The sequence below is a fragment of the Kogia breviceps genome, chromosome 7 (assembly GCF_026419965.1).
Source record: "Kogia breviceps isolate mKogBre1 chromosome 7, mKogBre1 haplotype 1, whole genome shotgun sequence".
NCBI classification, from domain to species: Eukaryota; Metazoa; Chordata; class Mammalia; order Artiodactyla; family Physeteridae; genus Kogia; species Kogia breviceps.
Genome location: NC_081316.1, coordinates 116,747,607 through 116,775,123, shown reverse-complemented (window position 1 = coordinate 116,775,123; position 27,517 = coordinate 116,747,607). Strand labels below are relative to the sequence as shown.

The 27,517-nt window shown below is 48.6% G+C and overlaps 1 protein-coding gene across 8 annotated transcripts in view; it reads left to right on the top strand.

Moving 5' to 3' along the window:
- The first annotated feature begins 777 nt into the window (after positions 1 to 777).
- NFRKB (nuclear factor related to kappaB binding protein) overlaps positions 778 to 27,517 on the top strand; it is a 35,793-nt gene continuing 9,053 nt past the window's right edge. For 2 of the 8 annotated variants that reach the window (XM_067039320.1, XM_067039319.1), the window contains exons 1-20: positions 778 to 898; positions 3,356 to 3,511; positions 5,511 to 5,712; positions 12,556 to 12,683; positions 13,317 to 13,491; positions 13,992 to 14,093; positions 14,843 to 14,916; positions 15,720 to 15,804; positions 16,169 to 16,349; positions 16,926 to 17,034; positions 17,237 to 17,363; positions 17,611 to 17,676; positions 20,893 to 20,972; positions 21,079 to 21,125; positions 24,444 to 24,504; positions 24,914 to 25,088; positions 26,173 to 26,279; positions 26,763 to 26,886; positions 27,071 to 27,150; positions 27,244 to 27,464. In XM_067039320.1, coding sequence (XP_066895421.1) covers positions 3,377 to 3,511; positions 5,511 to 5,712; positions 12,556 to 12,683; positions 13,317 to 13,491; positions 13,992 to 14,093; positions 14,843 to 14,916; positions 15,720 to 15,804; positions 16,169 to 16,349; positions 16,926 to 17,034; positions 17,237 to 17,363; positions 17,611 to 17,676; positions 20,893 to 20,972; positions 21,079 to 21,125; positions 24,444 to 24,504; positions 24,914 to 25,088; positions 26,173 to 26,279; positions 26,763 to 26,886; positions 27,071 to 27,150; positions 27,244 to 27,464 — 2,279 coding nt within the window. In that variant the 5' untranslated portion in view covers positions 778 to 898; positions 3,356 to 3,376. Of the gene's footprint in view, positions 899 to 1,953; positions 2,108 to 3,355; positions 3,512 to 5,510; positions 5,713 to 12,555; positions 12,684 to 13,316; positions 13,492 to 13,991; positions 14,094 to 14,842; positions 14,917 to 15,719; positions 15,805 to 16,168; positions 16,350 to 16,925; positions 17,035 to 17,236; positions 17,364 to 17,610; positions 17,677 to 20,892; positions 20,973 to 21,078; positions 21,126 to 24,443; positions 24,505 to 24,913; positions 25,089 to 26,172; positions 26,280 to 26,762; positions 26,887 to 27,070; positions 27,151 to 27,243; positions 27,465 to 27,517 lie in introns of all 8 variants that reach the window. The other 6 variants (XM_067039321.1, XM_059069748.2, XM_067039323.1 and 3 more) reach the window with 6 other exon arrangements.

Genomic DNA, 27,517 nt, shown 5'->3' with positions numbered 1-27,517 from the left:
ACAGGAACTAGGGGCAGGCACTCAGCCAGCTAGGGAAGAGCGATTGGCTTTATTTGGAAACCACTATTTGCCAACCAGGGAGGAACACCAGCTTGACTGACATGTTTCCATCTAGTGGAGAGAAGTGAGGATGCTCTCTGCACGACAGGCTGGAAGTAGCTGTGAAAGAAGTTTGAAGCGGTTCTAAGTAAAACCTAGTTTATAAGAAGAAAGCGGCCTAGATTCTTAACGAGAGGAAGATTAATCGAGTTTGATTAAGAAAATGTGTTTCTTCGATGTGTGTACTACTGTCTTTCCGGACGTCGAGGGTCCAGGGACCGGAGAGAGATGGGAGAGAGAAGTCCCCGGGTGGGTTGCGGGGCACAGGCTCTGGTTCGCGTTCTCCTCAACGAAACTCGAGAAATCGCAAAATGGGAACTAATAGTGCACACAGCTGTGGTACAAAGACAATGATGGAAAGCGCTCAGCTTAGTGCCTGGAGCAGGCTATGAGATATGCAAACGTTAGCTAATAAAACGGCATTCACTCACTCATGGGCTCCGGAGCCTCAATTCGCGGCCAGGTGACTAGCTACACCGCCCTCCGGAAACTTCTAAGCCAGGCGAGACCAACGAGACGCCTGCAAACTGCATCCCAAGGCCCAGCCCCGCGGGCTCATGCCGCTCTAGGTTATGCCCCGCGAGCCCCACCCCGCCCCGCTCCCGGCACTTGCAGGCCCCGCCCCCGGCACTTGCAGGCCCCGCCCCATACATATCAGGCCCCGCCCCACAAGCTCCTCCCCTTCCGCCGCCCGAGCCCGGAGCGTGCACGCACCGAGACGCCTTGCGGGAGCGAGCGCGTCCGGGAAGCCGCGGGCCAAGAAGCGCAGCGGGTTCGGAGACCAGCGCCGGCGGCGCAGGTGAGAGCGGGCCGGGGCGGCGAAAGGGCTAAAGTGTTGCCGGGGAGCGGAGGGAGGGAGCGAGCGAGCGAGTGTGTGTCTGGGTCTCCGAGGGTCGCTGCTCCTGTGGGCACGGAACAGGGGAGCGGGCGTGTCGGGAGGCGGGCGGCCTGGGTGGGTGGGGGTTAGAGTTAGGCACGGTGTGGGGGGAGGGGCTGTGGGCGCGGAGGTGCGGTTTAGCGGGCCGGGACCCGGGCCTCGAGCTTGTGAGAGGCCGGCTAGGGAAGGGTTTGCAGTTTGGAGCCGGCGGTTGCTCCGGAAGGAGTCTGGGGTTTGGCTTCTGAGTTGGGGAGGGTCCAGGAGGGAAGGTTATCCCAGGTGCAGAGGAAAGGCCTTTGGGAGAGGCCTTCCCGGTCTAGTAAAGATGGACCTCTTTGGTCTAGGACGCCGCAAGACTTAGAAATCCTTGGCTTCCGGTTTTCAAGCCTTTGGAAGCTGCCTGCTTTTTGTATTTTGAGATCCTCTTCAGAATAGTAGCAGGGCACAGGTTGCCACTCGAATAGGTTAAATTTAGCTACACGTTCACTAATTGAATTCAAGTGAAGCTAATTGAGGAAACTAGCTTCACTAATTGAAGTGAAGCTAATTGAAGAAACTTGTGAGCAAGGTGTGAAACAGGTGACCCTCCTGAGAGTCAGGTAAAACACTGGCTTTGCAGCTGTTACCCTCTTCTGTGCCAGTTCTGGCTTATAAGAGGACTTTATTCTGAGCATCAGGTTGCATCTACACTTTTTTTCTTTTTAAAAGTTTTGTTAAATGCAAATGCCATGTGCTTTCTTACCTGCAGTCAGTTATTTAGGCACCAGGGGTGTTCAGGATGCGGTAGTTCATCATGTGCCGAAGGGTGATGGGACACAGTTGCTTGGCGACAACGCAGCTGCTTTGAACACTGATCTTTCCACTGTACCTTTACGTAGACCTGATATCTCTTCCAGATAACTTGAAATAATTAGCGCAAACGTGCTTATTTTAGCAGTAGTATTACGAGTCTACTCTTTATCATTTGAGAGTTTCAGGATGAGAAGTCATTACATGACTCCGTGAAGTTGTATAAATGCATCCACCTGGAGGTTATTCATTGCAGGATTCCAGGATTGGAAATAACAGTAGAGAGGACCGGGTCCAGCTCTCCTTCATCTTATATAGATAAGGAAATTGACAGCCCGTGAGGTAAGATTTGCCCAGAGTCACTGAGATGAGGCTAGGAGTTTGATGTTTTAACTGTTAAATCTTGTGTGTGTGTGTGTGTGTGTGTGTGTGTGTGTGTGTGTATGTGTGTATGTGTGTGTGTGTGTGTATGTGTGTGTGTGTGTGTGTGTGTGTCCGTCCGTCCGTCCGTCCTCTCTGTTTGGTAGAAATCAGAGAGAGAGAATGGTTTTAGCAAGTGTTTGTGGAGTGGTTGAGTTCAGCCTCCCTGTGGGCCTGTTAACTGTGGCTTCAGCTGTGCTCCTGATTCCAGCCAGCAGCCTTATGAGATGCTCTCTGAACAAGTTTTCCTATGTACTCTTCTAAAAGTAGCCAGCAGTGTTTAGTTATTACAGGAGGGAGAAAAATAGCATTTCATCTACATGGTTATAAGTATCAGCTGGATCAACTAAAGTGGGTTGGCCGCTGACTTTGCTGGCTGTCCCGGTCAGGTGCTTGGATCCTCCAGAGTTTATGAGGACTGATAAAGTCGTATTAAGATGCTTGCTTTTCCTGATTTAAACTGAGAGTTTATCCAGGAGGTATTGTATGTAGTGTTAAGAACATGGGTTTGCAGTCATGCAGACTTGAGTTTCAGTCCTACCTCTGGGGTTGGGCAAGTTGCTTATCTATTTTGATCCTAGGTTTTAGTATCTGTAGAATAGATGTAATAACCCTATCTTGCACACTTATAAGAATTAAATCAGGTGTATGAAAGGCCTGGCACTTAACAGGCCCTCATTAAATAACTTAGTGTTACTGTCTGAATTTTACTACTCTGTGGATTTTCAGTGAAATTTCTTTTGTGAAGGAACAACAAAGAATTACTTGCTAAAAAAAATAAAAAATAAATAAAGTACATTAGAGTGAGAGATTATTGGCCTGAGAAGTCTAAATTATGGACTGTGATCTAATTTAATCTTTGAGTCTCGTTGTGCTCCTGTGTAAAATGAAGGTGTAAGAAATTCTATAAATTGGGGAGTCACTGTAGAAGTATTCTGAGTAAAGAGAGACCTACTGGCTAAGATCTGAAATTCAGATGAGGATGCAATGGTGGAAGGGAGGGAGAAGAGCTGTTTAGCTGTCGTTAGGGTGTATGGATAAGGTAGAAGAATAGATTTGAGATTGAATATTTTCTGGGCCAGAATATTTTGTGAAAGAGCGTTAGTATCAACAGATCCCCAGGGACTTCTGCCTTTCTGTCTCAAGGTCTGACTGCATGTATTTGTCTAGGCTACCCGTGGAACATAAGCAATGGATTCCTTGGACCATATGCTGACGGATCCCTTGGAGCTGGGCCCGTGTGGAGATGGCCACGGCACGCGGATCATGGAGGACTGCCTCCTGGGGGGCACGAGGGTTAGTCTGCCCGAGGACCTTCTGGAGGATGTGAGTAGTGACAGCGGCACCATCTTTTCCTTTCTAGCAGTTCCTCTCAGTCTTTTCCACGCCCTGCAAGTTTTCCGTCTTTTGTGCTCCCTTCTTATTTTCTACATTGCAACCAGAGTGATCTTTTTTTTTTTTAAAGTTTAAGTCTGTTTAATAGTCTGATTAAGGAAGAAAGTATAAGCTACATTCTGCATGTTTAATAACATGTAACTCGATAATGACATACGCCATATTTTGACAAGATAATTTTCAGCAGTTAGCAAAAGTTTTATATTTAAGGGCAGAATTATGTATATCTTTACATTAGAATGTTTACCCATGTTGTGAATTATGAAACAAAACACAAACGTATTCTCTCTGTCCGTGGGGTAACCAACTTGCTAGTCAGTTAATAGTACCTTCCCTGGGATAGCATTAATAGTGTGCCTTTGACCACTTTTCACAGGCAGTGATCATGATTATTATGGTGGCATTTATGTAGTGCTTATTGTGGGCAAGGCACTAGGTATGCTGAAAAGTGTTTATCATCTTGTTTATTTTGCCATAGTTCAGACATATGGACAGGCGTAGAGTATCGTATGGCGAACATCTGTGCATCATTCAGTTTTGGGAGATAATTTCATTTAGTTATATTTGGTTCAGATTTTTCTTTCATAATGTGTCAAAAATTGTAGATAAAATTAAAGCCACTGGTTTGCCCTTATTCCCTCTCCTACCCGAAGTAACAGGTACTGAACTTGGTGTATATCTTTCCCACTCATGTTTTCTTTGCTCTTTCAACTCAACCTCTTCATGTCATTCATTCAGTCAGCAAACACTTGTTTTATTGAAGTACCTACTTTATGCCAGACACTGAGAGGCCAGGAATAAAGCGGTATGCAGAAATAGGTTTGCAGGGGGAGATCTGGGACAGGGAGCCAGAGGAGCTCTGGTGGCTGCTTGCTGCGGTGCCTGGCGGGTGGCTGGTCTCTGGGTGCGCTCCTGCTTAAACCCTTCGGTGGTTCCCCATTGTCCTTAGGATGAAGCCACAAGTACTTGACGTGCTTATAGGTCCCTTGCTCCTCTCTCTGCTGTCTGTTGCTTCCCTTTCCCTCCCTGTTGTTGAGCTAGCTAGACGTTGTCTGAACTTTTCTTATTTTTATTTCATTTATTTAAAAAAGTATTTATTTATTTATTTGGCTGCATCGCGTCTTAGTGGTGGCACGCAGGACCTTCGTTTCAGCACGCAGGCTCTTCTGTTGCGGTGCACGGGCTCTAGAATGGGCAGGCTCAGTAGTTGCAGCACGTGGGCTTAGTTGTCTTGTAGCACATGGGATCTTAGTTCCCCGACCAGGGATTGAACTTGAGCCCTGGCAGTGAAGTCCTGACCACTGGACCATCAGGGAATTCCCAACAGATCTCTCAAGTTTATTTTTTACTTTTTAAGTTGTTTTATTTATTTTATTTTTGGCCGCGTTGGGTGTTTGTTGCTGTGCGCAGGCTTTCTCTAGCTGTGCCGAGCGGGGGCTGCTTTTCGTTGCGGTGTGCAGGCTTCTCGTTGCGGTGGCTTCTCTTGTTGCGGAGCATGGGCTCGAGGCGCACGGGCTTTAGTAGTTGTGGCTCGCGGGCTCTAGAGCGCAGGCTCAGTAGTTGTGGCGTGTGGGCTTAGTTGCTCCGCAGCATGTGGGATCTTCCCGGACCAGGGCACGAACCCGTGTCCCCTGCATTGGCAGGTGGATTCCTAAGCACTGCGCCACCAGGGATGCCCTGATCTCTCAAGTTTTGAGAATTGAGTAAAGATCAGTGGGATTTTAGTTTGTTTAAAAAACGTAAAAACGTGGATGATGGTGATTTTTGCACAACTTTGTGATTGTACTGAATGCCACTGAACCGTACACTCAAAAATGGACAAAATGGTCGATTTTCTGTTATGCATATGTTACCCACTTATGCACAAGGAACTTAAAAACTTCATTTTTCTCCTTGCTCACTTTCCTCCTGCTTTTCCCGATCCTCCCAGCCGGAGATCTTCTTTGACGTAGTCAGCTTCTCCACGTGGCGGGAAGTACTGAGCGACTCGCAGCGTCAGCACCTCCAGCAGTTTCTGCCCCACTTCGCTGAGGACAGCGTCGGGCAGCGCGAGCGGCTCCTCCTCGCCCTGTTCAGTGGGGAGAACTTCCGCTTTGGAAACCCTCTGCACATCGCCCAGAAGCTTTTCCGAGGTGCGTAGCTCAGCACTTCGCTCTGAGAGGAGCAGGGAGGGGGGTGGGGACACACCCACTTCTGTGCGGACTCCTTTCTTCGTCTTATTCTAGTTTTACGTGTAGACACTGACTCCAGTTGCTCTCATGCAACACTTTGCTGCCTAGGCCGTTCTTTTTTTTTTTTAATAAAAGTTTTTAACTTACCTAGGAAACATAAATCATACGTGTATTGCTCATTGATGTGTTACAGGAACTCAGCTGTGTAACCACCACCCAGATCAAGAAGTAAAACATTTTTAGCACCTTAGAGGCACCCTTCATGACTAGTCTTCAGAAATTATTAAAAACAGTTTACCGTTTGCTTTATCACATGGATGTATGTGTGTGTGATGCACGTACACATTTTTTTTCTGCAGAAAACTGACACTTTACCACCAAGCACTTCAGCGTGTATGTATCTCTTAGCAAAGATATCCTTCCACATAATCATAGTCTTAAATTCACACCCAAGAAACTTTATACTGAACAAGTAGTAGCCTAGAATATCCCATATTCAGATTTTCTCAGTTGTTCCCAATGTCAGTTGGCTTTTATTTATTTATTTTTAACATCTTTATTGGAGTATAATTGCTTTACAATGGTGTGTTAGTTTCTGCTTTTTAACAAAGTGAATCAGTTATACACATACATATGTTCCCATATCTCCTCCCTCTTGAGTCTCCCTCCCTCCCACCCTCCCTATCCCACCCCTCTAGGTGGTCACAGAGCACCGAGCTGATCTCCCTGTGCTATGAGGCTGCTTCCCACTAGCTAGCTATTTTACGTTTGGTAGTGTGTATATGTCCATGCCACTCACTTTCTCACAGCTTACCCTTCCCCCTCCCCGTGTCCTCAAGTCCATGCTCTAGTAGGTCTGTGTTTTATTCCTGTCCTACCCCTAGGCTCTTCATGACTTTTTTATTTTCTTAGATTCCATATATATGTGTTAGCATACAGTATTTGTTTTTCTCTTTCTGACTTACTTCACTCTGTATGACAGACTCCAGGTCCATCCACCTCACTACAAATAACTCAATTTTGTTTCTTGTTATGGCTGAGTAATATTCCATTGTATATATGTGCCACATCTTCTTCATCCATTCATCTGTTGATGGACACTTAGGTTGCTTCCATGTCCTGGCTATTGTAAATAGAGCTGCAGTGAACATTTTGGTACATGACTCTTTGAATTATGGTTTTCTCAGGGTATATGCCCGGTAGTGGGATTGCTGGGTCGTATGGTAGTTCTGTTTGTAGTTTTTTAAGGAACCTCCATACTGTTCTCCATAGTGGCTGTATCAATTTACATCCCACCAACAGTGCAAGAGTGTTCCCTTTTCTCCACACCCTCTCCAGCATTTATTGTTTCTAGAGTTTTTTTTTCTCTAGATTTTTTGATGATGGCTATTCTGACTTGTGTGAGATGATATCTCATTGTAGTTTTGATTTGCATTGTTGAGCATTCTTTCATGTGTTTGTTGGCAATCTGTGTATCTTCTTTGGAGAAATGTCTATTTAGGTCTTCTGCCCATGTTTGGATAGGGTTGTTTGTTTTGTTGATATTGAGCTGCATGAGCTGCTTGTAAATTTTGGAGATTAATCCTTTGTCAGTTGCTTCATTTGTAAATATTTTCTCCCATTCTGAGGGTTGTCTTTTCATCTTGTTTATGGTTTCCTTTGCTTTTAAGTTTCAGTAGGTCCCATTTGGTTATTTTTGTTTTTATTTCCATTTCTCTAGGAGATGGGTCAAAAAGGATCTTGCTGTGATTTATGTCATAGGGTGTTCTGCCTGTGTTTCCCTCTAAGAGTTTGATAGTGTCTGGCCTTACATTTAGGTCTTTAATCCATTTTGAGTTTATTTTTGTGTGTGGTGTTAGGGAGTGTTCTAATTTCATACTTTTACATATACCTGTCCAGTTTTCCCAGCACCACTCAGTTGGCTTTTAAATAGTTGGCTTTTAAATCCAGGATCCACTCAAGATTCATGTGTTGTGTTCGGATCTTCTGTCTCTCAGCTCCCTGAATCTAGGGCCCTCTGCCTTTTTTTCCTTGTCTTTCAAAATACACTTGTGAAGAGCCCAGGACACTTGACTTGTAAAATGTCTCGCTTTCTGGGGAGTTGTCCTCTTGCTTCCCCATGATTGGTTTTGGGTTAAACATTTTGCCAAGAAAGGAGATGGGAAATGTTGTTTCTTTCTCATCGCCCCACTGAGGGGGATGTGTGATGTCAGTCTTGCATTGTTGGTAGGGAGGCTTTCGATCACTTGGCTCTGTGGTATCTGCCAGAGCTACTGACTATAAGGGCACCTTTTTCCCCCTGTAGTTAAGAAGCAATCTGTAGGGTGATATTTAGGGACCATGTGATAATCTTATTTTCCAAAAGCATTTGTTTTACCCAGCGGGTTTAGCACCCACTGACCCTTGCCTGAACGTGTCATTACACTGGGGATTCCAGAATGGTTTGGGGCCACTCTTCAGTCACAGCTTGCTCTCTGTCCAGTGGAGAGGAGCAGAGGGTGCTTCTTCCCTTCCCGCTTTCTGGGGTGACTTTGCTTTGGCTGGAGGCCCTGAAAGACAGCACATCTTGAGTTTGTGAAACTGGACAGCTTGACAGCTGCAAAAAGACTGGAGGGAATAAGCTTATCATTTCAAACCGCATTATCTTAACGTGTAAAATGAGCATTCCCTCCTTTGGTGGATCATTAAGGAGGATTTCCCTTCTGGTTGGCCAGTGTTTTATGTCACTGAAGCCAGGGTCTCAGATGGGATAACCTGGTAGGCCTGGTTGGTAGTAGAGGCTGTATCAGGGACTGTCTGTAACGCTGGCACATTTCCTTCCAAAACAGTGTGTGATGGTCAGGTAAGGAGGCAAACAAGGAACGCAAGGCAGGAGTTCTTCAATGTCCGGTGTCATGTTTCAGGTCCCGTGGTGATGAGGACAGTTGCGTTACCATGGTTATTGTGGTTATGCGTCTTGACTGAGCTGGCATTGCTTTTGGTGTGCTTTTATTTTTGCTTATCTTTTCTGGTTCTGTTGTAAAAGCTCACCTTTTCCGTAAGTTCCAGGTGCTTGTCGAGCTCCCTTGACTTCTGTTTCCTACAGGAAAGGGTCGTCGTCATGAGCTCCAGCTTCCCACTTCCAGCCTCCCCCAGCAAACTGTAGTCGTTTCCCTCCTTACCTACTTTTACTTGTCTCGGAGGAAGGATACTTTTCGTCTGTTTAAGGTTAACCTCTGCTCTTGATCCTCTCATGTTTTACGTGCTCTGGGACCTCGTTTTTCAGTGAACCATTCTACCATGTGTATTTACTCCACTCCTTTTTCAGCCTGTAGATGTGGTCAAGGGTCTCACACTAAAAAAGTCCTTAACCATCTGTCCCCTTCGTCGTCCTCTGTCATTTCCCCTTTTCTCCGAACTTCTTGAAAGGCATCCATAGCTGCCGTCCCCTGGTGGCTGTTCCCTACGCCTGCCAACACCTTCGACTTTCTAAATTTAAAAATTTCAAACCTTCAGAAAAGTTACAAGAATTTATAATTGACACCCTCATACTCCTTACCAGGTTCACCAACTATGAATATTTTGCCACATTTTTTTCTTGTCATTGTTGTACTTATTACCACTATTTTTATTTTTGCTGAACCACTTGAGAGTATTGCAGACCTAAGACTCCTAATTTTTCAGCATTCATCTTTGAAGAACAAGAACATTCTCTTAGGTAACCAGAAATGATCAAATTCAGAAATGTAGAAAATACTGTATTTAATTTAAATTCTGTACTTGAATTCTGTATTTCAGTGTAAAATTGAACACTGACGTATTGCTATCTAATGTGTGGTCTGTATTCCTATTTTGCTAGTTGTTTCAGTGCTTGCTTTTTCCTCTGCTCCATTTCTTTTCAGTGAATGTGTAATTTGCAAACCAGCATATGGCTTTTCTGTTCCCTCCTTAACCCATCTGTAGCATTTGATGCCTTGACCTCCATCGTGAGACCCACCCCCTTTGCAGCTGTGGCCCGCCCCGTCCTGGCTTCCTCCTGTGCCTCAGACGCCTCTGCTGAGCGCTCATCCGCTCGCCATTCCTGCCTCTGCTGGTGCTGTTAGGCCCCCTCTCCCTCCCCGCCTGCCTGCTCTCACCCACCGGCTCTTCTCTGGGGGCTCTCGCCAGGGCTGCTCTAGCCACCATCTCTACACAGCCACCAGCGTGAGCATCTCAAAACTTTGCTTTTCAGAGTGTTTACCAATTGCCTTCACTTGGAATGAAATTCACAGCCTACCAGGCTCTGTTGCCCCTGGTTCACCAGCTTCCCCTGGTGCTGCAGTCTCTTTTGCCACTGCTCTCTGGCCCAGCGCCGCCAATAGAAATGTTACGTGAGCCACATGTTCAATTAAAAAATTTCCAGTACCCACATTAAGAGTAGTAAAAGCAGTTTAATTTTAATAATACATTTTCTTTGAGTTGAGGTACTGGAAATGTTATTTATTTATTTTTTAAAATTAATTTATTTACTTAATTTATTTACTTTTGGCTGCATTGGGTCTTCCTCGCTGCACACGGGCTTTCTCTAGTTGCAGGGAGCGGGGGCTACTCTTCGTTGTGGTGCATGGGCTTCTCATTGCAGTGGCTTCTCTTGTTGCAGAGCATGGGCTCTAGGCACATGGGCTTCAGTAGTTGTGGCATGTGGGCTCAGTAGTTGTGGCTTATGGGCTCTAGTGTGCAGGCTCAGTAGTTGTGGCGCACGGGCTTAGCTGCTCTGTGGCATGTGGGATCTTCCTGGACCAGGACTTGAACCCATGTTCCTGCACTGGCAGGCACATTCTTAACCACTGCACCACCAGGAAGTCCCTCGAAATGTTATTTTAATAGAGCATTTGGCTGTCTTGGTGGGGGAAACTAAAGACTGAAGGAAGGTAACTTTGGAGAAGTACAGAGGCAGAGAAGTAGAATTTTCATCAATTTCTATATATCAGCATCAGTAGCATTGAACCCTTGCCTCTTTTCTTGAAGGTCAAATTCCCTGCAACAGGCAGCGTAATGCAGTGGCTAGGACCGGCTCTGGAGCTGGACTGCCTGTGTTCAGACCTGATTTCCCCTTTTATTAGCTGTGTAACCTTGCGCAAGGTATTTAATTTCTCCATGCTTCAGGCTCTTCAGTAAAATGAGGATGCAGTAGTGTACCTTTGTGGGGTGGTTGTGAAAATGAAGTGAGTTAATATATGCAAGGCTCTCCTTATATGGTGACAGTTCCATGTCAGGTCCTGTTCTAAGTGTTTGCTGTTATTCGTTACTTTGGAATATCATTAAAGTGGTTGGAATTTAAAAAAAAAAATAAAGAAGGAAACACCGTGTACTTCAGTGCCTCATTTTAGCCTTCTGAGGTTAGCTTCTCCATCTCTCCCCTTAGTTTCACTTCGTAGCAACCTGCTCAAATCTAATATTCCAAAACGGACCTCTGTCATCGCGGCTCCCGCAATGGTACGAGTTGCTCGTGTCCAGTGATCTAGGTACCATGCTTGCCTTCCTGCCCCAGCATCCAAACTAACAGCAGGTCTAATCTTTCTCCCTCGAAATACATCTGAAGTCTCTCTACTGCCATTCACATAGCCACTGCTCACTGATCAGCTGATACGTGCCAGCCATTCTTCAAGGTTCTGGAGATACAGTCATGACCTTAACATTCTAATAGGGGAAAACAAGGTAATAGACAAGCAAGTGTTTGCTGGTGTCACGCACTATAAAGAGTGAGGAAGGGTAATGGACTGGAAGTGACCGGAACGATCTGGTTCAGAGGTGGTACTTGGGCAGGGCTTCTCTGTGGAGGTACATTTGGACAGAGACTCAGTGAAGGTGCGATGAGCAAGCTGTGAAGTACTGGGTGTTAGTAGGAAGCCTTGCAGGCAGAGGGGACTTTAAGGACAAAGGCTTTGCGAAAAGGCAGAGGGGACTTTAAGGACGAAGGCTTTGCAAAAAGTACGGTACTCCAGGAAACAGCGTGGGCTGCGGCGGAGTGAGCAAAAGGGAGGCTGGTGGAGGCCGAGGCCGAGATACGTGGGACCCACAAGGAAGGGCCCTGCAGGCCTCCTGGCGCCTTGTCTCTACCCTGGGTATAGGGGGAGAGGTCCGACCAGGCCCCTGTCGTCCCTCTCCTGGATCACTGCAGTGGGTTTCTTCTTTCTCTTTTGCTGTCGGCCGTGTTATTCTCCTGCTTTAAACCCTTCAGCTGATTTCCACTACACTCAGGATAAAGTCCAGACTGTGCTGTGGTTTCTGTGTGGTGTGACGTCTGCCCAGTTTCACAGGTCATCTCGGCCCCTCCTCAGCTAAGCCCCTCTGCTTTCCTCACACCAGCATTTCTTCAGGAGTTGGAGTGGGCACGTTCTTCCTTGCTTCAGCACATGCTGTTCCTTCTGCCTTTTCCCTATTTTTATTTTAAAAATTCCTACTTAATTTTCCTCCCAATACATTTTTTAAACATACAGAAAAGTTGAAAACCAGTATGTATGATGCACATCCGTAAAACCTGCCTGTGTTTATCAGTTGTTAACGTCTTCCCACAGTTGCTTTGATCGGGCCTCATTTTATGTCGCCTTCCTTAGGGGCTCCTTTCCTGATGTCACTCTTCTCGCTCTCTTCGGTTGTTTTAGGTTGGTTTCCTGGCAGCACGTCAGAGAGTCGAGTACTGGCTTCTGTGCATTCTGTCTCTCCCCCTGGACCGTAGGCTCCCCTTTCCCACACTATCCTCCCATCAGTGCAGAGCTGGCCGCCTCTCCAGCCCTCGCTGATGGGTGGCTGACAGATATGCATGGCTGTGCCTGTTCTTTGCAGACGGACACTTCAACCCCGAGGTGGTCAAGTACAGGCAGCTGTGCTTCCGGTCGCAGTACAAACGCTACCTCAGCTCCCAGCAGCAGTACTTCCACCGGCTGCTGAAGCAGATCCTGGCCTCGCGGAGCGTAAGTGCCCCCGGGAGCTGCGGGGGGCTCACACCTGGTGACCCAAAGGGGCGGATCAGGGGCAAGAACAAAAGATACCACTGAGGAAGGAAGCTGCCCATCAAGCCCCGACATGACCAAGTGCTTCCTTCCTTCTTATGATACGTTTTAAGATGTATCCTGATTTCACATACATTAGAACATGAACAAAAGAAGGATACATCTTAAAATTGATGAAATATTGTAGCTTCTGTATTTACCCAGAAAAAGAGGTAGCTTTCAGATCCATGGTGGGTCGTGCAGGAGAATCAGCTTGCCCTCAAGTTCAGGTTCGGATGCCTGATGCGTGCCAGGCTCAGCGGCTCTGGGTCTGGACCAGCCTTGGACGCCTTAGGGCAGAGTGGTTCTGGCTCTTAGTGGTTCTTTAAGCTTCGGTATGGAGATACTTCGGGGTCTGGTATAAGTATTCATTCTCGATGGAGCAGCGCGGCGCTCAGGTTGCGGATTTTCCATCATGGTCAGCACAGGCCCCTTTTATTTGGAAGGAGGGAACCGCGCCTGCTAACACAGAAGAGAAGAAAGTGTAGACTCGGGGAGCGTGTCAGGACAAGCCGTGGCTGAGGCCGTGCCCCCATCCCATCCGATCTCTCCCAGGACCTCCTGGAGATGGCCCGGCGGAGCGGTCCCGCCCTCCCCTCCCGGCAGAAGCGCCCCTCACCGTCGCGCACCCCCGAGGAGCGGGAGTGGCGCACCCAGCAGCGCTACTTGAAGGTCCTGCGGGAAGTGAAGGAGGAGTGTGGGGACTCGGCCCTGTCATCGGACGAGGAGGGTATGTGTCCTCCGTGCCCCGCATCATCTGTACCTCATCGGTCTGCACCTGCAGCCGCTTGTCTGGTTGGAGGCCGTGGTAGCCATCTCCCCACGAGGAAGCCATCCCTGTGGTTTGTCTGGGCGCGTGGTGACGCTCAGAGCCGTTGGGTGGCTGTCACTGCACACCTCGCCGCCCTTGGCGCTCAGGCACATGCGGGGCCCTCCCGGCAGGCGCTCCGGTCCAGTCGGCTGCTCGAGAGAACCACTCTCCCCGCAAGAGAGTAATAGTGACTGTGACCTCTGCAGTGTGACCTGCCACTGTTGAAGTCTCTCCTCCCGGAAGAGCCGTGGCACTGACTCGAGTGCTGCAATCCGTCCGGGGAAGGGCAGGAACGAGTGGTGGAGCCTGGCCTCCCTCTTGTTGGCTTAGCCTTCCTGAGCCCGAAGAGCCACTTACCCAGTCTCCCCTGCTGGAGTCCACAGGCAGGTTGGGTTTACAAGAAAACGTTTCTTTTGCAGATCTCAGCTCGTGGCTCCCGAGCTCTCCAGCGCGCTCCCCGAGCCCTGCGGTGCCTCTCAGGGTGGTGCCCACGCTTTCCACCACGGACATGAAGACTGCAGGTGAGTGGGGCTCGGCGAGGATCTGAGGACTGCCCTGGAGTGGGATACTGGGTTCTGCCCGCCAGGAAAGCAGAGCTGTGTTCCTTAGAATGAGGAGACCCGGGGAAGCTTCCGTGTAGCTCCACTTCTCTGCAGGTAGGGAGGCCAGCTGGCCTTCTGTCCTTTGTTTTGAAAATTTCTCTTAGGAGCTGATCAGCCGGCATTTTGGCCTCAAGAAAGCAGAATCTTAAAAATAACAATATCGGGACTTCCCCGGCGGTCCAGTGGTTAAGACTCCACGCTTCCACTGTAGGGGGCTCGGGTTCGGTCCCTGGTTGGGAAACTAAGATCCCACATGCTGCCCGGCGCAGCCCCAAAATAAAAACAACAACCAAAAAAAAAAATCCCCCAAATAATACTAAGGGATAATTCAATAATAGAACAAAAGGGGTTACCAGAGGCACAGCAGTTTCTTGGCATGTCTGTTAAATTAGGGACTATTTTTAGTTGGGATAGGAGTCAAAGAAGAATGTTAAGAAACTTCTAGGTGTTTTAGGAGCAGCTGAGTACCAAGGTCATTGTTATTGACGAGTGTACAGAAAAGCTGCCGAGTTGAGCCTGTGACTGTTTCAAGATTGTTGGTACTTGCAGTACACAGGTCAGAAGGGAAACTCAGAAAATACCTTACTTTCGAACATTACAAGTGACCAGAAAGATGTGAATTGTGGAAGTGAATGACCGTCCATGTGGTTTGGTTCCTTTTCTCTCAGATAAAATAGAACTGGGGGACAGTGACCTGAAGATAATGCTCAAGAAGCACCACGAGAAGCGGAAACACCAACCAGTAAGATTGGAGGGGGTGGTCAGTAGGTTTTCGGTCTCATTCCCCGGATCAGCTATCCTGGGATGATACAGGGAGTCACTGCGTTATTAGTCCCCTCTCCTTATCCTTGTTCGGGGACAGAAGCAGCATGGGAGGCCCAGTAACAGTAAAGATGTGCGGAGAAGGCAGTTGCTTTGACTTTATAAGGCACGCTTACCGCCGTGTCTGATCCAGTCTTTAGGACGACACTGCTGTGTGAATCCTTTCGTCCGTTTAGCAGGGCTTGGAGAGGCCAGGGAGCTTGTCTGATGCCCGACGGCCAGTAAGTGGCAGAGCCAAGCGTCAGAGCCTGTGCTTTTCCCACGTTTTGCGTTTCTGTCCTTCGCTCCACCAAATCGAGGTAACGCTGAGCCAGAGATCATGGTGGAGGAAGGAAAGGCAGTTCCTCAAGATAGAGTGGTGAGATGGGAAGAGTCTCATGTTGGGGTTAGAACCGAGTTCTGTCTCTGTCTTTTCCACTCACTATGACGTCGGGCAAATCCCTTAACTTCTCTGAATCCCGTTTTCAGTCTTTGTAAAATACCACTTAGCGAGACTGAAGAGCATATAAGATTAGGAACGCAAAAGAGCTTCATAAACTAAATGCCACACGTGAAGGATTGGAAGTCGGTTCTCCCCTGCCCTATTATGAAGAGCAATAGTTTTTATCTCTGTACGTTTTAAATTCAACACAATCTCCTCAAGTACACGTAACAATTGGGAAAATCAACAGTTTTAGCTCCTCTTTTGGAGCTCCGTAACAAATCTCTGAATATCACGTCTAGGATCACCCAGACCTTTTGACGGGGGACCTGACTCTCCATGACATCATGACTCGAGTAAATGCCGGCAGGAAGGGCTCTCTAGCAGGTAAGTGACGTCCTCTGTAGGTGGCCATCGACTGTGGTGTTAGATTACACACGCATCTCTACGTTTTGCAGAAGGAAAGGAAACCACAGCATCCTTCTTGCTGATAGCCTTTATATCGTTATTGCCTCTTATGGATTTGTAGGTGGAGAGTGAATATAAAATCAGTGCAACGGATCATTGACTCTTTAAAGCACTCATTGAGTTTGGTTTAAAAAAAAAAGTCAAAACGAAACTATATGTCTTGTTACTGACACTTTTCTTTCTTTTGCTGGTGGGCCTTGGGAAAATAATATACAGATAAGACTCCTCATTTCCTGACGTGGAAAATGCGGTTCTATGACTTGAGTTGCTTTTTTCCCCCCAGCACTATATGACTTGGCTGTCCTTAAAAAAAAGGTTAAGGAAAAAGAGGAAAGGAAGAAGAAGAAAATAAAAATGATCAAATCAGAGGCAGAGGATCTGGCGGAACCCCTAAGCGGTACTGAAGGGCTCCCACCCCTCTCACAGGCACCGTCTCCACTGGCCATACCCGCTATCAAGGAGGAGTAAGTGAGCAGCGGGGTCATGGCTCAGGACTGTCCCCAGAGCTGGTGCTTCTCGAGAGCCCTAGGTCCCAGGGGTCCTGCTGGGGAACGTGTATGGTGTGGGCTTTCACGGAGCTTTTTAATGATGGCTTAGGAGGCTTGGAGGACCTAAAGCAATGTAGGCATGTGTTCTTGGTCTTTTTGGTGTTTTTTTTTTTTTTTTTAAATTTATTTATTTTTGGCTGCGTTGGCTCTTCGTTGCCGTGCGTGGGCTTTCTCTAGTTGCGGCGAGTGGGGGCTACTCTTCCTTGCAGTGTGTGGGCTTCTCATTGCGGTGGCTTCTCTTGTTGTGCAGCACGGGCTCTAGGTGTGCAGGCTTCAGCAGTTGTGGTGCACGGGCTCAGTAGTTGTGGCTTGCGGGCTCTAGAGCGCAGGCTCAGTAGCTGTGGCGCATGGGCTTAGTTGCTCCACGGCATGTGGGATCTTCCGGGACCAGGGCTAGGACCCGTGTCCCCTACGTTGGCAGGCGGATTCTTAACCACTGCGCCACCGGGGGAGCCCTTTTTGGTGGTTCTTATATTTTTCTTTCCTCATTAGGCCTCTCGAAGACCTCAAGCCTTGCCTTGGAATCAATGAAATATCTTCCAGCTTCTTCTCTCTTCTCTTGGAGATCTTGTTGCTGGAGGGGCAGGCTAGCCTTCCTATGGTAAGAGTTTTGGAAAAGCCAAGTGTGTAGCAGTTTCAGATTGTAGAAATCTTCAGCTCTGGGTTCCCCACAAAGCTCCACAGCTGACTTGCTTTGTGACGTGAGCAGACTGGACAGACATAGCCAGTTCATTCTGGCACAGCCTTGGAATCGCTGGCATGGAATAGAAATCTAACCAGGTTCTGCCTTTACTCTCCCTCAGCTAGAGGAGCGAGTTTTGGACTGGCAGTCATCTCCAGCCAGCTCCCTCAATAGCTGGTTCTCTGCGGCCCCCAACTGGGCAGAGTTGGTGTTACCAGCCCTGCAGTATCTTGCTGGAGAAAGCCGTGGTAAGGTACTTTGTTCTCTAGGGCCCAGTATTTATCCCGCGATGTCTAATCCTCATAGTAGACTGTAGCTTTACTGGTCACACCCGTTGTGGCTTTGCATGATGCGGTGCCATGCCTTGGAGGTCTTTGCTGTCCTGATACGCCATTAACATACAGAAGTTACCTTGGAGCTCAGGGGTGTCGGTTATTCTGAGTTCAGCAATCTCTCTGACCTGTGTGGCTTGTTAATGGGATCCATTTCTTGCAGCTGTACCTTCCAGCTTCTCTCCATTTGTTGGCTTCAAAGAGAAAACCCAGCAGTGGAAGTTGCTTGGTGAGTAATGCACATCACCTACCTGTCATAGTAGGTTCTCTTTCTCTCGTTTTCTCCCCTGAGCTTCTTTTGCCTTCCAGTCAGTGTGTGCCAGGAGAATGTTGAAAAAGGCAATATTAAACCTTATTTTGCTCAGTGAAAGAGTCCTTCAAGAAATTCTCAGCGTCTGAGTTCACCCCCGTTGGAGTTCGGCTGAGGTGGCGTTGCCCTTCAGTTTCGACGCACTCTGGGGCTGGCTGAATTGAAATCTGTGGGGTATTTTACAACAGTACCTACATTTATGTCAACCATATCTTTGGTTTTAGGTTAATTTGTAGTACTGTAATTGTTTTTCTTTCCTAAAATGGGTTTTGTTATTGAGGATGATGTGTTGGGCAGCCCTCAGAAATCGACTTCTAAAGAACAGGTTCTTTTTCTCATACATTTGTGAAGTCCCACTTACTGTGTAAGTTGTAGTAACATGTGCCTGAAATAGCTTGGTGATGAGAGGAAAATTCAGTGTTGATTTCCTGTGGAAATGGACAAACATTTCTCCACTCTGTGCAGTGGTCTACGAAGAGAAACATGGAGAGAAGGTTGTGGAAGTAGTGGATGCGTTCATTGCTTACAACATGGATTAACCTTCTAAGTGTCAGGCACTGTTAGGTGCCGGGGGTGTAATGGTTTGTGAGGTAGACAGCGTGCTCCCCTCGTGGAGTTTGTTAGGGGAACAAGTACTCATTCTAATGAAATGACAAACTTAGCCATTCCGTAAGGGAAAAGTGCTGGTAGGGGTGGGCGTTTGTAAGGGGGCATTGGTGTGGCATGTGTGTGGAGTCCGGGAGGGCCTTCCTGGGGAAGGTCGTTTGAGCAGCGGTCTTAACAATGACTAGGGATGAGCCAGGCAGGCGGAGGGGAGGCGGCTCCCCGTGGGGGGAGCCGTGTGGGTCAGTGACGCAGGGATGGTTCCCGCGGAGATCACACAGGCCTGTGCAGAGAGGATGTTGCACCTGGGTAGAGAGGATGCATGAATTTGGGAGCATTAGGTGGTAAAAGCCGGAGGATGTGGCTATGGATTGGGCGTGGCGAGTGAGGGAAGAGGGCAGTCAGATGTCACTTCTGCTGGATTTGTACCTGGTGGATGGGGGCCCGCCGTCGACGTAGGCAGCTGGGGAGGACGTCCAGGCCTGGGTGAGGGTGAGGCGCGCGGGTGTAGTTGTGCACATGCTGCCGTGAGCTGCCTCTGGGGTGTTGAAGTGGACACGTTAAGGAGGCAGTGGGTTTAGAGTCCAGACCCACAGTCAGGGTAGAAAGCTGTGGGCACACGTGCAGTAAGTGAAGTCAAAGGCATGGGGAGAATGAGGAGGAAAGAGGGCCTGGGACTAAGGCTTGATAAGCTCCGGAGGTGGCGGAGGCTGAGTGGGGACACGGGAGAGGCAGTGACCGCAGAGTCAGGCGGAAGCTGTGAGGTCCGAGAGTCAGGAGGTGGGCAGTGGTCATTAACCTTCACTGTTCCTAAGGTTCAGGAAGGGCAAGACTGGATGTGTGGACATGGAAGAAACGATGACTCCCTTGGAGGAGTGACTCCTTAGTGGGGTGACGCCGGTTGCGGGCCGAGGTGGGCCGAGGCCGCTCGCGAGGCTGCCTGCAGCTCTTCCCGCGGGTCTGGCTGTGGCAGAGAATCGGCGGGGGGAGGCTTCCCTAGTAGGACCAGGTAGTAAGTGTCTCAAGCCTGTGGGCCAGATGCTTTCCGCTGCGGCTGCTCAACTCTGCCCTGTGCACAGCAGCCAGACAGGGTGTAAACAAACGGCCACAAAACTTTGTTTCCAGAAGCGGTTTGCTGACCTTCACGTACACCGCAAAGGTCTGCATGTGGTGCTACCGACCAGGCCCCCTTTCCTGCAGGCAGGAAAACGTTGCCCAGCCCCCCTGGTTAAAGAGACAGTGAATGTGGACAGCGCCTTCTAGAGGTTTGGCGGCAGAGGGGAGCAGAAGAAATGAGGCTCGTGGCCAGGAGAGGACTTAAGTGTCGGTGGAGCGGGAGAGAAGGGGGCACTTGTCACAGGATGAATTCCTGGGGGGAGGGGCCGGCCTCAGGCGGCAGGAGGCAGCACATCTTTCCGGGTGGAGGAGCAGCCGTGGCTGCTGGGTTGCGCCGCGGGGAAGTTGAGGGGGTGGGGGTTGGGTCTGTGGCCTTCCCGCAGGAAGGGCGGTGGAGACGGGCGGGGCAGTTGCTGTCCAGCGGGCAGGGAGGCCGGCTTAATGCGGGGCTCGCGGGCAGATTGAGGGCCAGGGACGGGGGCTGTCCACTCATTGATTGAGGTGTTCTCTGCCCGTCTCTGGGCCTTGTCTCCGGCAGCCGGCAGCTGCCCGAGTGGAGAGTATGGCTGGTTTAGGACGTGAGCTTTGCTCGACGGAAGGGACGCAGAGACGGAAGAGAGAGGTGTTAGGTATTGCTGTGTTGCTCGGCGTGTCGTTGAAGTGATGGGCGTGGGCCCTCAGCTGAGTGGGGAGTGTGAAGGGAGAGGCTGAGGGGGCCAGAAAGTGGGGTGTCTGGACCAGCAGTGTGGTGGAGTCCAGGTAACGTTTTGGTGGGCGAGGGTAGACAGCGGGGAGGGGAGGGGAGGCTGCTGCGGCCAGAGAGCAGGATGTGAGGTTAGTTGAAGGTTCCCAGTCCTGGCCGTGCACTGCCACCAGTTGGGAAGCTTTTTAAAAACGCTGGTGCCTGGGCCTTACCCACAGGGGTTCTGATTGATTGGTTGAGTGGGGCCCGAGCCTTGGCATTTTTAAAAGTTTCCAGGTGATTCTTAGGCGTAGCCAGGGTTGAGAAACTGGATTAGGCATTTTGAAGAGTCCCGTTTGGGGGAATGACAAGGTCCAGTTGTTACAGTGGGAGTGAGAGGCTGGAGTGGGGGGAGGAGGCCCCTGAGGTCACGCGACTGAGGAGTTAGGGTGCTGGCTGGACTGTCCGTACAGATGTCCATCCGGACCTTTCAAGTTAATAACCAGCAAGGTGAGTGTTTAATCCCTTCCAGTTAATTTCAAGTTAATTTCTGTGAGTGGTGTCAGACAGGGGTCCAGTTTCATTCTGCCTGTGGATGTCCAGGCAGAGGGGCATTCTGTGTACAGGACCATCGCTACAGGTCCAGATGTAGATACAGCAAGTAAGGAGGAAGTGGCATCCTTAGGTCATATCCTTACATCATATTATTATTTTTTGCCTTTTTGTTCTAATAGGCCAGTCCCAAGATAATGAAAAGGAATTAGCTGCACTCTTCCAGCTGTGGCTGGAAACGAAAGACCAGGCCTTCTGTAAGGTATGGTTGTTGAGAACTACCAGCCCTCTCGTGTTGGGCTTACAGAACCCTGAGTTAGCCAAAATCCTTCAGTCCATTTACCTGTTACTGCTTTCCTTTTCTCCAGCAAGAAAATGAAGACAGCTCAGATGCCACAACGCCTGTCCCTCGGGTGTGAGTATAGTACCCTAAGGGAAGATGGTGCCCCAAGAAAGCGTCATCTAAGTACTGCCCTGGTTGTGCTGACACACCCTTGTATGTTAGAGCCAGAGTGGGCTTGAGATGCCGGGATCCACTGGTCCTTGTCTGCCTCAGCCTCGCTAAGGGGCAGCACGCTCCCAGCAGTAGAAGTGTTTCCCCATGAGTCTCTGAGGAGGTGGGGTCCACCTGTAGGTGCATGCTTTTCCCCGGTCCCCCCTTCAGTTCCCACTGGAGAATGGGTTATCCAGCCCATCTTCCTCATTTTAGCTGCAAAGAAACGGAGGTGTGAGGGTAAGTGACAGGACCCAGGCTGGGATTTAGGTCTCGACCTTGTCCTGAGCCTTTGTATCATCTCATGTGACTCTTGCCAGTCTATCGTGGTCCCTTTTCTCCCCAGCTTCGTGGAGATACAATTGATAAAGCATTGTGTAAGTTTAAGGTGTACGGTGTATTGATTTTATTTATATATATATATAAACACATACATATATGTACATATATATGTAGTGAAGTGATTACCACAGTAAGGGTAGTTAACCCATCTGTCACCTTACATAATTACCAGTTCTTTTTTTGTAGTGAGAACATTTAAGATCTTTCTTAGCAACATCCAAGTATATGATGCAGTATTGTTGACTGTAGTCACCATGCTATTTGTTAGATCCATAGAACTTTCTATGACTTTAACCAGTATCTCCCCATTTCCCCCATCCCCTGGTAACTACCATTCTAGGCTCTGTTTCTGTGAGTTATGCTTCTTTTAGGTTCCACCCATAAGTGAGCTCATATAGTGTTTGTCTTTCACTGACTTATTTCACTAAGCATAATACCCTCTCGATCCTTCCATGTTGTTGCAAATGGCAGAATTTCCTACTTTTTTTAATGACTGAATAACATTCTGCTGTGTGTGTGTGTGTACACACATTTTCTTTATCCATTCATCCATTGGTGGACACTTAATTATCACAGTTGTTTCCATGTCTTGGCTATTGTAAATAATGTAGTGAACATGGGGGTACAGATATCTCTTTGAGATAGTGGTTTCATTTCCTTTGGAAATATTCCCAGAGGTAAGATTGCTGGGTCATGTGGTAGTTCTGTTTTCAGTTTTCTGAGGAGCGTCCATACTGCTTTCCCTAACGGCTGCACCAGTTTGCATCCCCACCATAGTGCACAAGGGTTTCCTTTTCTCTGCATCCTCGCCAACACTTGTTATTTCTTATCTTTCTGGTAATAGGTACTCTAACAGATGTGAAATGATATTTCATTGTGGTTTTGATTTGTATTTCCTCGATGGTTAGTGATGTTGAGCACCTTTTCGTGTACCTGTTGGTCATTCGTGTATCTTTAGAAAAAGGTCTGTTCAGGTCCTTTGCCCGTCTTTTAATTGGATTATTTGGGTAGTTTGCTTTTGAGTTGTAGGAGTTCCTTAACTATTTTGGATATTAACCTCTTACACATGTATGATTTGCAAATATTTTCTGCCATTCTGTAGGTTGCCTTTTCATTTTGTTGATGGTTTTCTTTTCATAGAAGCTTTTTTTAAAAAAATAAATTTATTTTACTTTTGGCTGCATTGGGTCTTCATTGCTGTGCACGGGCTTTCTCAAGTTGCGGCAAGCGGGGGCTGCTCTTTGTTGCGGTGCGCAGGCTTCTCATTGTGGTGGCTTCTTTTGTTGCAGAGCATGGGCTCTAGGCACGCGGGCTTCAGTAGTTGTGGCACATGGGCTCAGTGTTGTGGCTTGCGGGCTCTAGAGCGCAGGCTCAGTAGTTGTGGCACACGGGCTTAGCTGCCCCGAGACATGTGGGATCTTCCCGGACCAGGGCTTGAATCCGCGTCCCCTGCATTGGCAGGTGAATTCTTAACCACTGTGCCACCAGGGAAGGCTCCTGTACAGAAGATTTTCTTTGAAGTATTCTTACTTGTTTATTTTTGCTTTTGTTGCTTGTGCTTTTGGTGTCTTCTCCAAAAAATCATTGCCAAGATCATTGTGCAGGAGCTTCTTCCCGATATTTTCTTCTAGGAGGTTTAGTTTCAGGTGTTACGTTGAAGTGTAATCCATTTCAAGTTAATTTTTGTGAATGGTTTAAGGTAGGGGTCCAGTTTCATTCTTTTGCTTGTGGTTGTCCAGTTTTCCCAGCATTGTTTATTGAAGAGACTGTTCTTTCCCCACTGAGTATTCTTGGCTCCATTTGCCAAGTATTAGTTGACCATATATGCAGTGGTTTATTTCTTGGCTCTCAGTTCTGTCTCACTGGTTTATGTGTCTGTTTTTATGAGAGTACCATACTGTTTTGATTACTGTAACTTTGTAACATAGTTTGAAATCAACAGGTGTGATGTTTCCAGCTTTGTTCTTTCTCAGGATTGCTTTGGCTGTTTGGGGTCTTTTGTGGGTCCATACAAATTTTAGAATCGTTTTCTTCTATTTCTGTGAAAAATGTCATTGGAATTTTCATAGAGATTTCATTAATCTGTAGATAACTTTGGGTGATATGGGCATTTTAACAGTATTCTTCCAATCCTTGAACATAGAGTATCTTTTTATTTGTGTCTTCTTCAATTTCTTTAATCAAAGTCTTGTAGTTTTTAGTGTAGAGATTTCCACCTCCTTGGTTAAATGTATTCTAAGTGTTTTATTGCTTTGATGCTGTTGTATAGCTCTTTAGTTAGATTCCTGAAAGTGCTCAGGACCAACCTGAAAGTTGCAGAACCATTGCCTTACATAATAGAACTCAATTTCTTTTTTTCTTTTTCTTTTTCTTTTTCTTTTTTTTTTTCTTTTGGCTGCACTGCATGGCTTGTGGGAGCTTGTTCCCCAACCAGGGATCGAACCCGGGCCCAGGCATTGAAAATGCGGAGTCCTAACCACTGAACTGCCAGGGAATTCCCTGATCTCACTTTCTTGGTACTTTTGCCTAGGAAGCAGAAAAACCACCCTTGTCATCGTACAAATTTGAAGTCCTTTGTTCCTCTAAAGCTGAATCCTTTGTTGCCTTTAGATTAGGCTTACTTAGCGACAGTACTGAAAACAGTAGGTAAAACATGACGTCAGTTTCTTTCCCACCTACCCAGTACCTTTCTGGATTTCTAAGAATCAAGTAATTTTGGAAATACCAACAGGAGCTACTTGGCAGGATCTGGAAAGTGGACTTCTGATCTTTGCAAGATAAGAGCACTAATGAACAAATAGAGCACTCGTGTTGCAAAGGATGTGGTTCTGGGTGCTGGAGAGGGGGCGATGGACCCAGTGGTTCGGGGTGATGGACCCAAAGGTCTTTGTATTCCAGAAGAACTGACTATGTGGTGCGGCCCAGCACGGGAGAGGAGAAGCGAGTTTTTCAGGAGCAGGTAAGAAAAAGCTGGAACCCAGTGTAAATCTCTGTATCTGTGAGGCCATGAGGTGAGAAGCTCTGAGCCTGACTGTCCTTGAGTCCAAATTCTTGGAAGCAACTCACACCCTTAACCTTGCTATTCCATAGGTTGGGATTGCTTTTGGGGGGCAGAGATGGTGTGAGGAAGGGAATGAAAAATTGTCTGATGGTTTTTCTTCTAGATACAAAACATTTACCTCTTGATCCGTTTGCTAGTGACTGGCTTTTGGGAACCATCCTTTTCCCACTGTGGTCGGCTCAGTGTTCCTAGTGGAATAGCCTGTTTGCTGTTTGCTTTAATTTCTCCGGGCCAACCCCTTCCTGTACAGGGTGGCTAGAGAGAGCCCCCGTGACTGACTCAGGAGCCTCGTCCCTTCTCTTGGCAGGAGCGTTACCGGTACAGCCAGCCCCACAAGGCATTCACCTTCCGCATGCATGGCTTCGAGTCTGTGGTGGGGCCCGTGAAGGGCGTGTTCGACAAGGAGACGTCTCTCAACAAGGCGCGGGAACACTCCCTGCTGCGCTCCGACCGGCCAGCCTACGTCACCATCCTGTCCCTGGGTGTGTGCCTCCGTCTGCTGTCGCCCCCGCCCCCATTGCAAAGGCTGGAGGGTTAGCATAGCTTCAGGAAGCTTTGCAGTTTGGGACATGGAAGGAGGGATTCTGCCCCAGAGATCTACACAGAATCTGTGTTTCCTCCCTGGGGTCTGGGCTCATGTTTACATTTCTTCAGGAACTGTTCACAGGCCACTAAACAGTTAGCTTAGGTGTTGGAATTTGCTTCCTCCAGACTAGGATTCCTTCAGAGGTGAGGTTTTTAACCTGTTTTGTGCCATAGATTGCTGGCAGTCTGGTAAATTCTGGACCCCTTCTCAGAATTAAGTTTTTAAATGCCTAAAATAAGATGCACAGAGTTACAAAAGAAACCAGTCATATTGAAATTGTTATCAGAATATTAAAACAGATTTTTGGTGCAGAAATGTATGGTTTTTTTTGTTTTTGGTATTTTTTTTTTTGCGGTACACGGGCCTCTCACAGCTGCGGCCTCTCCCGTTGAGGAGTGCAGGCTCAGCTGAGGCCATGGCTCACGGGCCCAGCCGCTCCGCGGCACGTGGGATCCTCCCGGACCGGGGCATGAACCCGTGTCCCCTGCATCGGCAGGCGGACTCTCAACCGCTGCGCCACCAGGGAAGCCCGAAATGTATGTTTTTGTTACGATATCAAATGACAAGATCTAGTGGCAGGTCTTATAACTCCTCTAGTTCCCAGCTAGTGATGAGTGGAAATGATATTTTGGGTTGTCCGCAGCAGCTGTGCTGTGATAAGAAAACGTCTGATTTCCATTACAGCGTCACGGCACTGCCATCGTATGGTTGGCAACATATGCCAACAAAGGTTATGCCAACCTTGGTTCACAATGGAAGGAAATGCTGAATTTCAGTTAAAGTTGTAACTTTTTCTGCCTGAGTTCCTGGACGCACTGAACTCTCAGGGGTCCTGGGTCTTCAGCCTTGGCTGAAAGTGTGAAGGGTGTGGAAGAAGCTGCCCGCAGAGGGCCATGCCCACCTGCTGCTGGTCAGCAGTTGGGGGACAGCTCCCCCGAGGAGCCCCGCTGATGCTCGGACTTTGCTGTTTCTGGTGTCAGTTCGCGACGCGGCGGCCCGGCTGCCAAACGGGGAGGGCACGCGGGCGGAGATCTGCGAGCTGCTCAAGGACTCCCAGTTCCTGGCTCCAGACGTCACCAGCACTCAGGTAGGAGGGGAAGGGCTGCTCGTGTTTTGTTCCAGGATGGATTTAAGGGAGCTTACAAGGAGATACAAGATAGAATAACGTAAAATAAAAAAAACAAACTGATGGGGAATTCCCTAGTGGTCCAGTGGTTAGGACTCGGCGCTTTCACTGCTGAGGGTCCAGGTTCAGTCCCTGATCGGGGACCTGAGATCCTGCAAGCCGTGCGGCACAGCCAAAAAAAACTGATGGAGAGGAAAGGAGGCCATCTTGAGAAAGGTGAGCGGTGCTGCCCCTCGATCTTGCCGTTGGCGAGGCTCTCCTCTCAGCTCACCATCTTCAGGGCACAGCGCCTCCATCTCTCAGGACTCGTAGTTTCTTGTTTTGCCGGGTGATGGGGTTAGCCATCGGGAGGTAGGATCTGTGTGTTGGCTGTGCCTCTCACCCAGGGATTTTCCCCGAGTCTGAGCCTGCACGGTCCTTCCTCCTCTTTGTCCTGGGCCTCAGGTAAATACAGTGGTGAGTGGTGCCCTGGATCGGCTGCATTACGAGAAGGACCCGTGTGTGAAGTACGACATCGGACGGAAGTTGTGGATCTACCTGCATCGGGACCGGAGCGAGGAAGAGTTTGGTGTGTGTGCCCAGCCAGCTGAGGGCTGCCTCTGCCCTCCTGCCCCAGCTCCACTCTTCTTCTCATTGGCATGCGGGCAGGACAGAGCTGTAGAGGCGGGTTAGCGCCCTGGCTCTTGGTGAGACCACCCTCCGTACTGTGCTGAGGCTAAGCTGTTGCTGAAGCTTCCCACTCTTGTCCACAGAGCGGATCCACCAGGCCCAAGCAGCTGCAGCGAAAGCCAGGAAAGCCCTTCAGCAAAAACCCAAGCCCCCATCCAAGGTGGTAAGTGACCTCGCGGGATGGCGGCAGAGGGGCTGTGGCGTCCCCGCGGGCCTTGCTCACACACGCGTCCGTGCGCTCCCCGTCCCCGTGCAGAAGTCTAGCAGCAAGGAGGGTTCGGTGAAGGTCCTCGGCGCTGGCCCTTCCGAGCAGAGCCAGCTGAGCCTCAGCGACTCCAGCATGCCCCCCACCCCGGTCACGCCTGTGACCCCCACCACTCCTGCTCTGCCCGCCACGCCCATCTCCCCCCAGCCTGTGCCGTCGGTGAACAAAAGTGGCCCCACGACTGTTTCGGAACCGGTGAAATCCACTTCGGGGTGAGCGCTTCGATTTCCTCTCCAGCTTTCTCCCTCCAGGGTTCTTTTGAGTC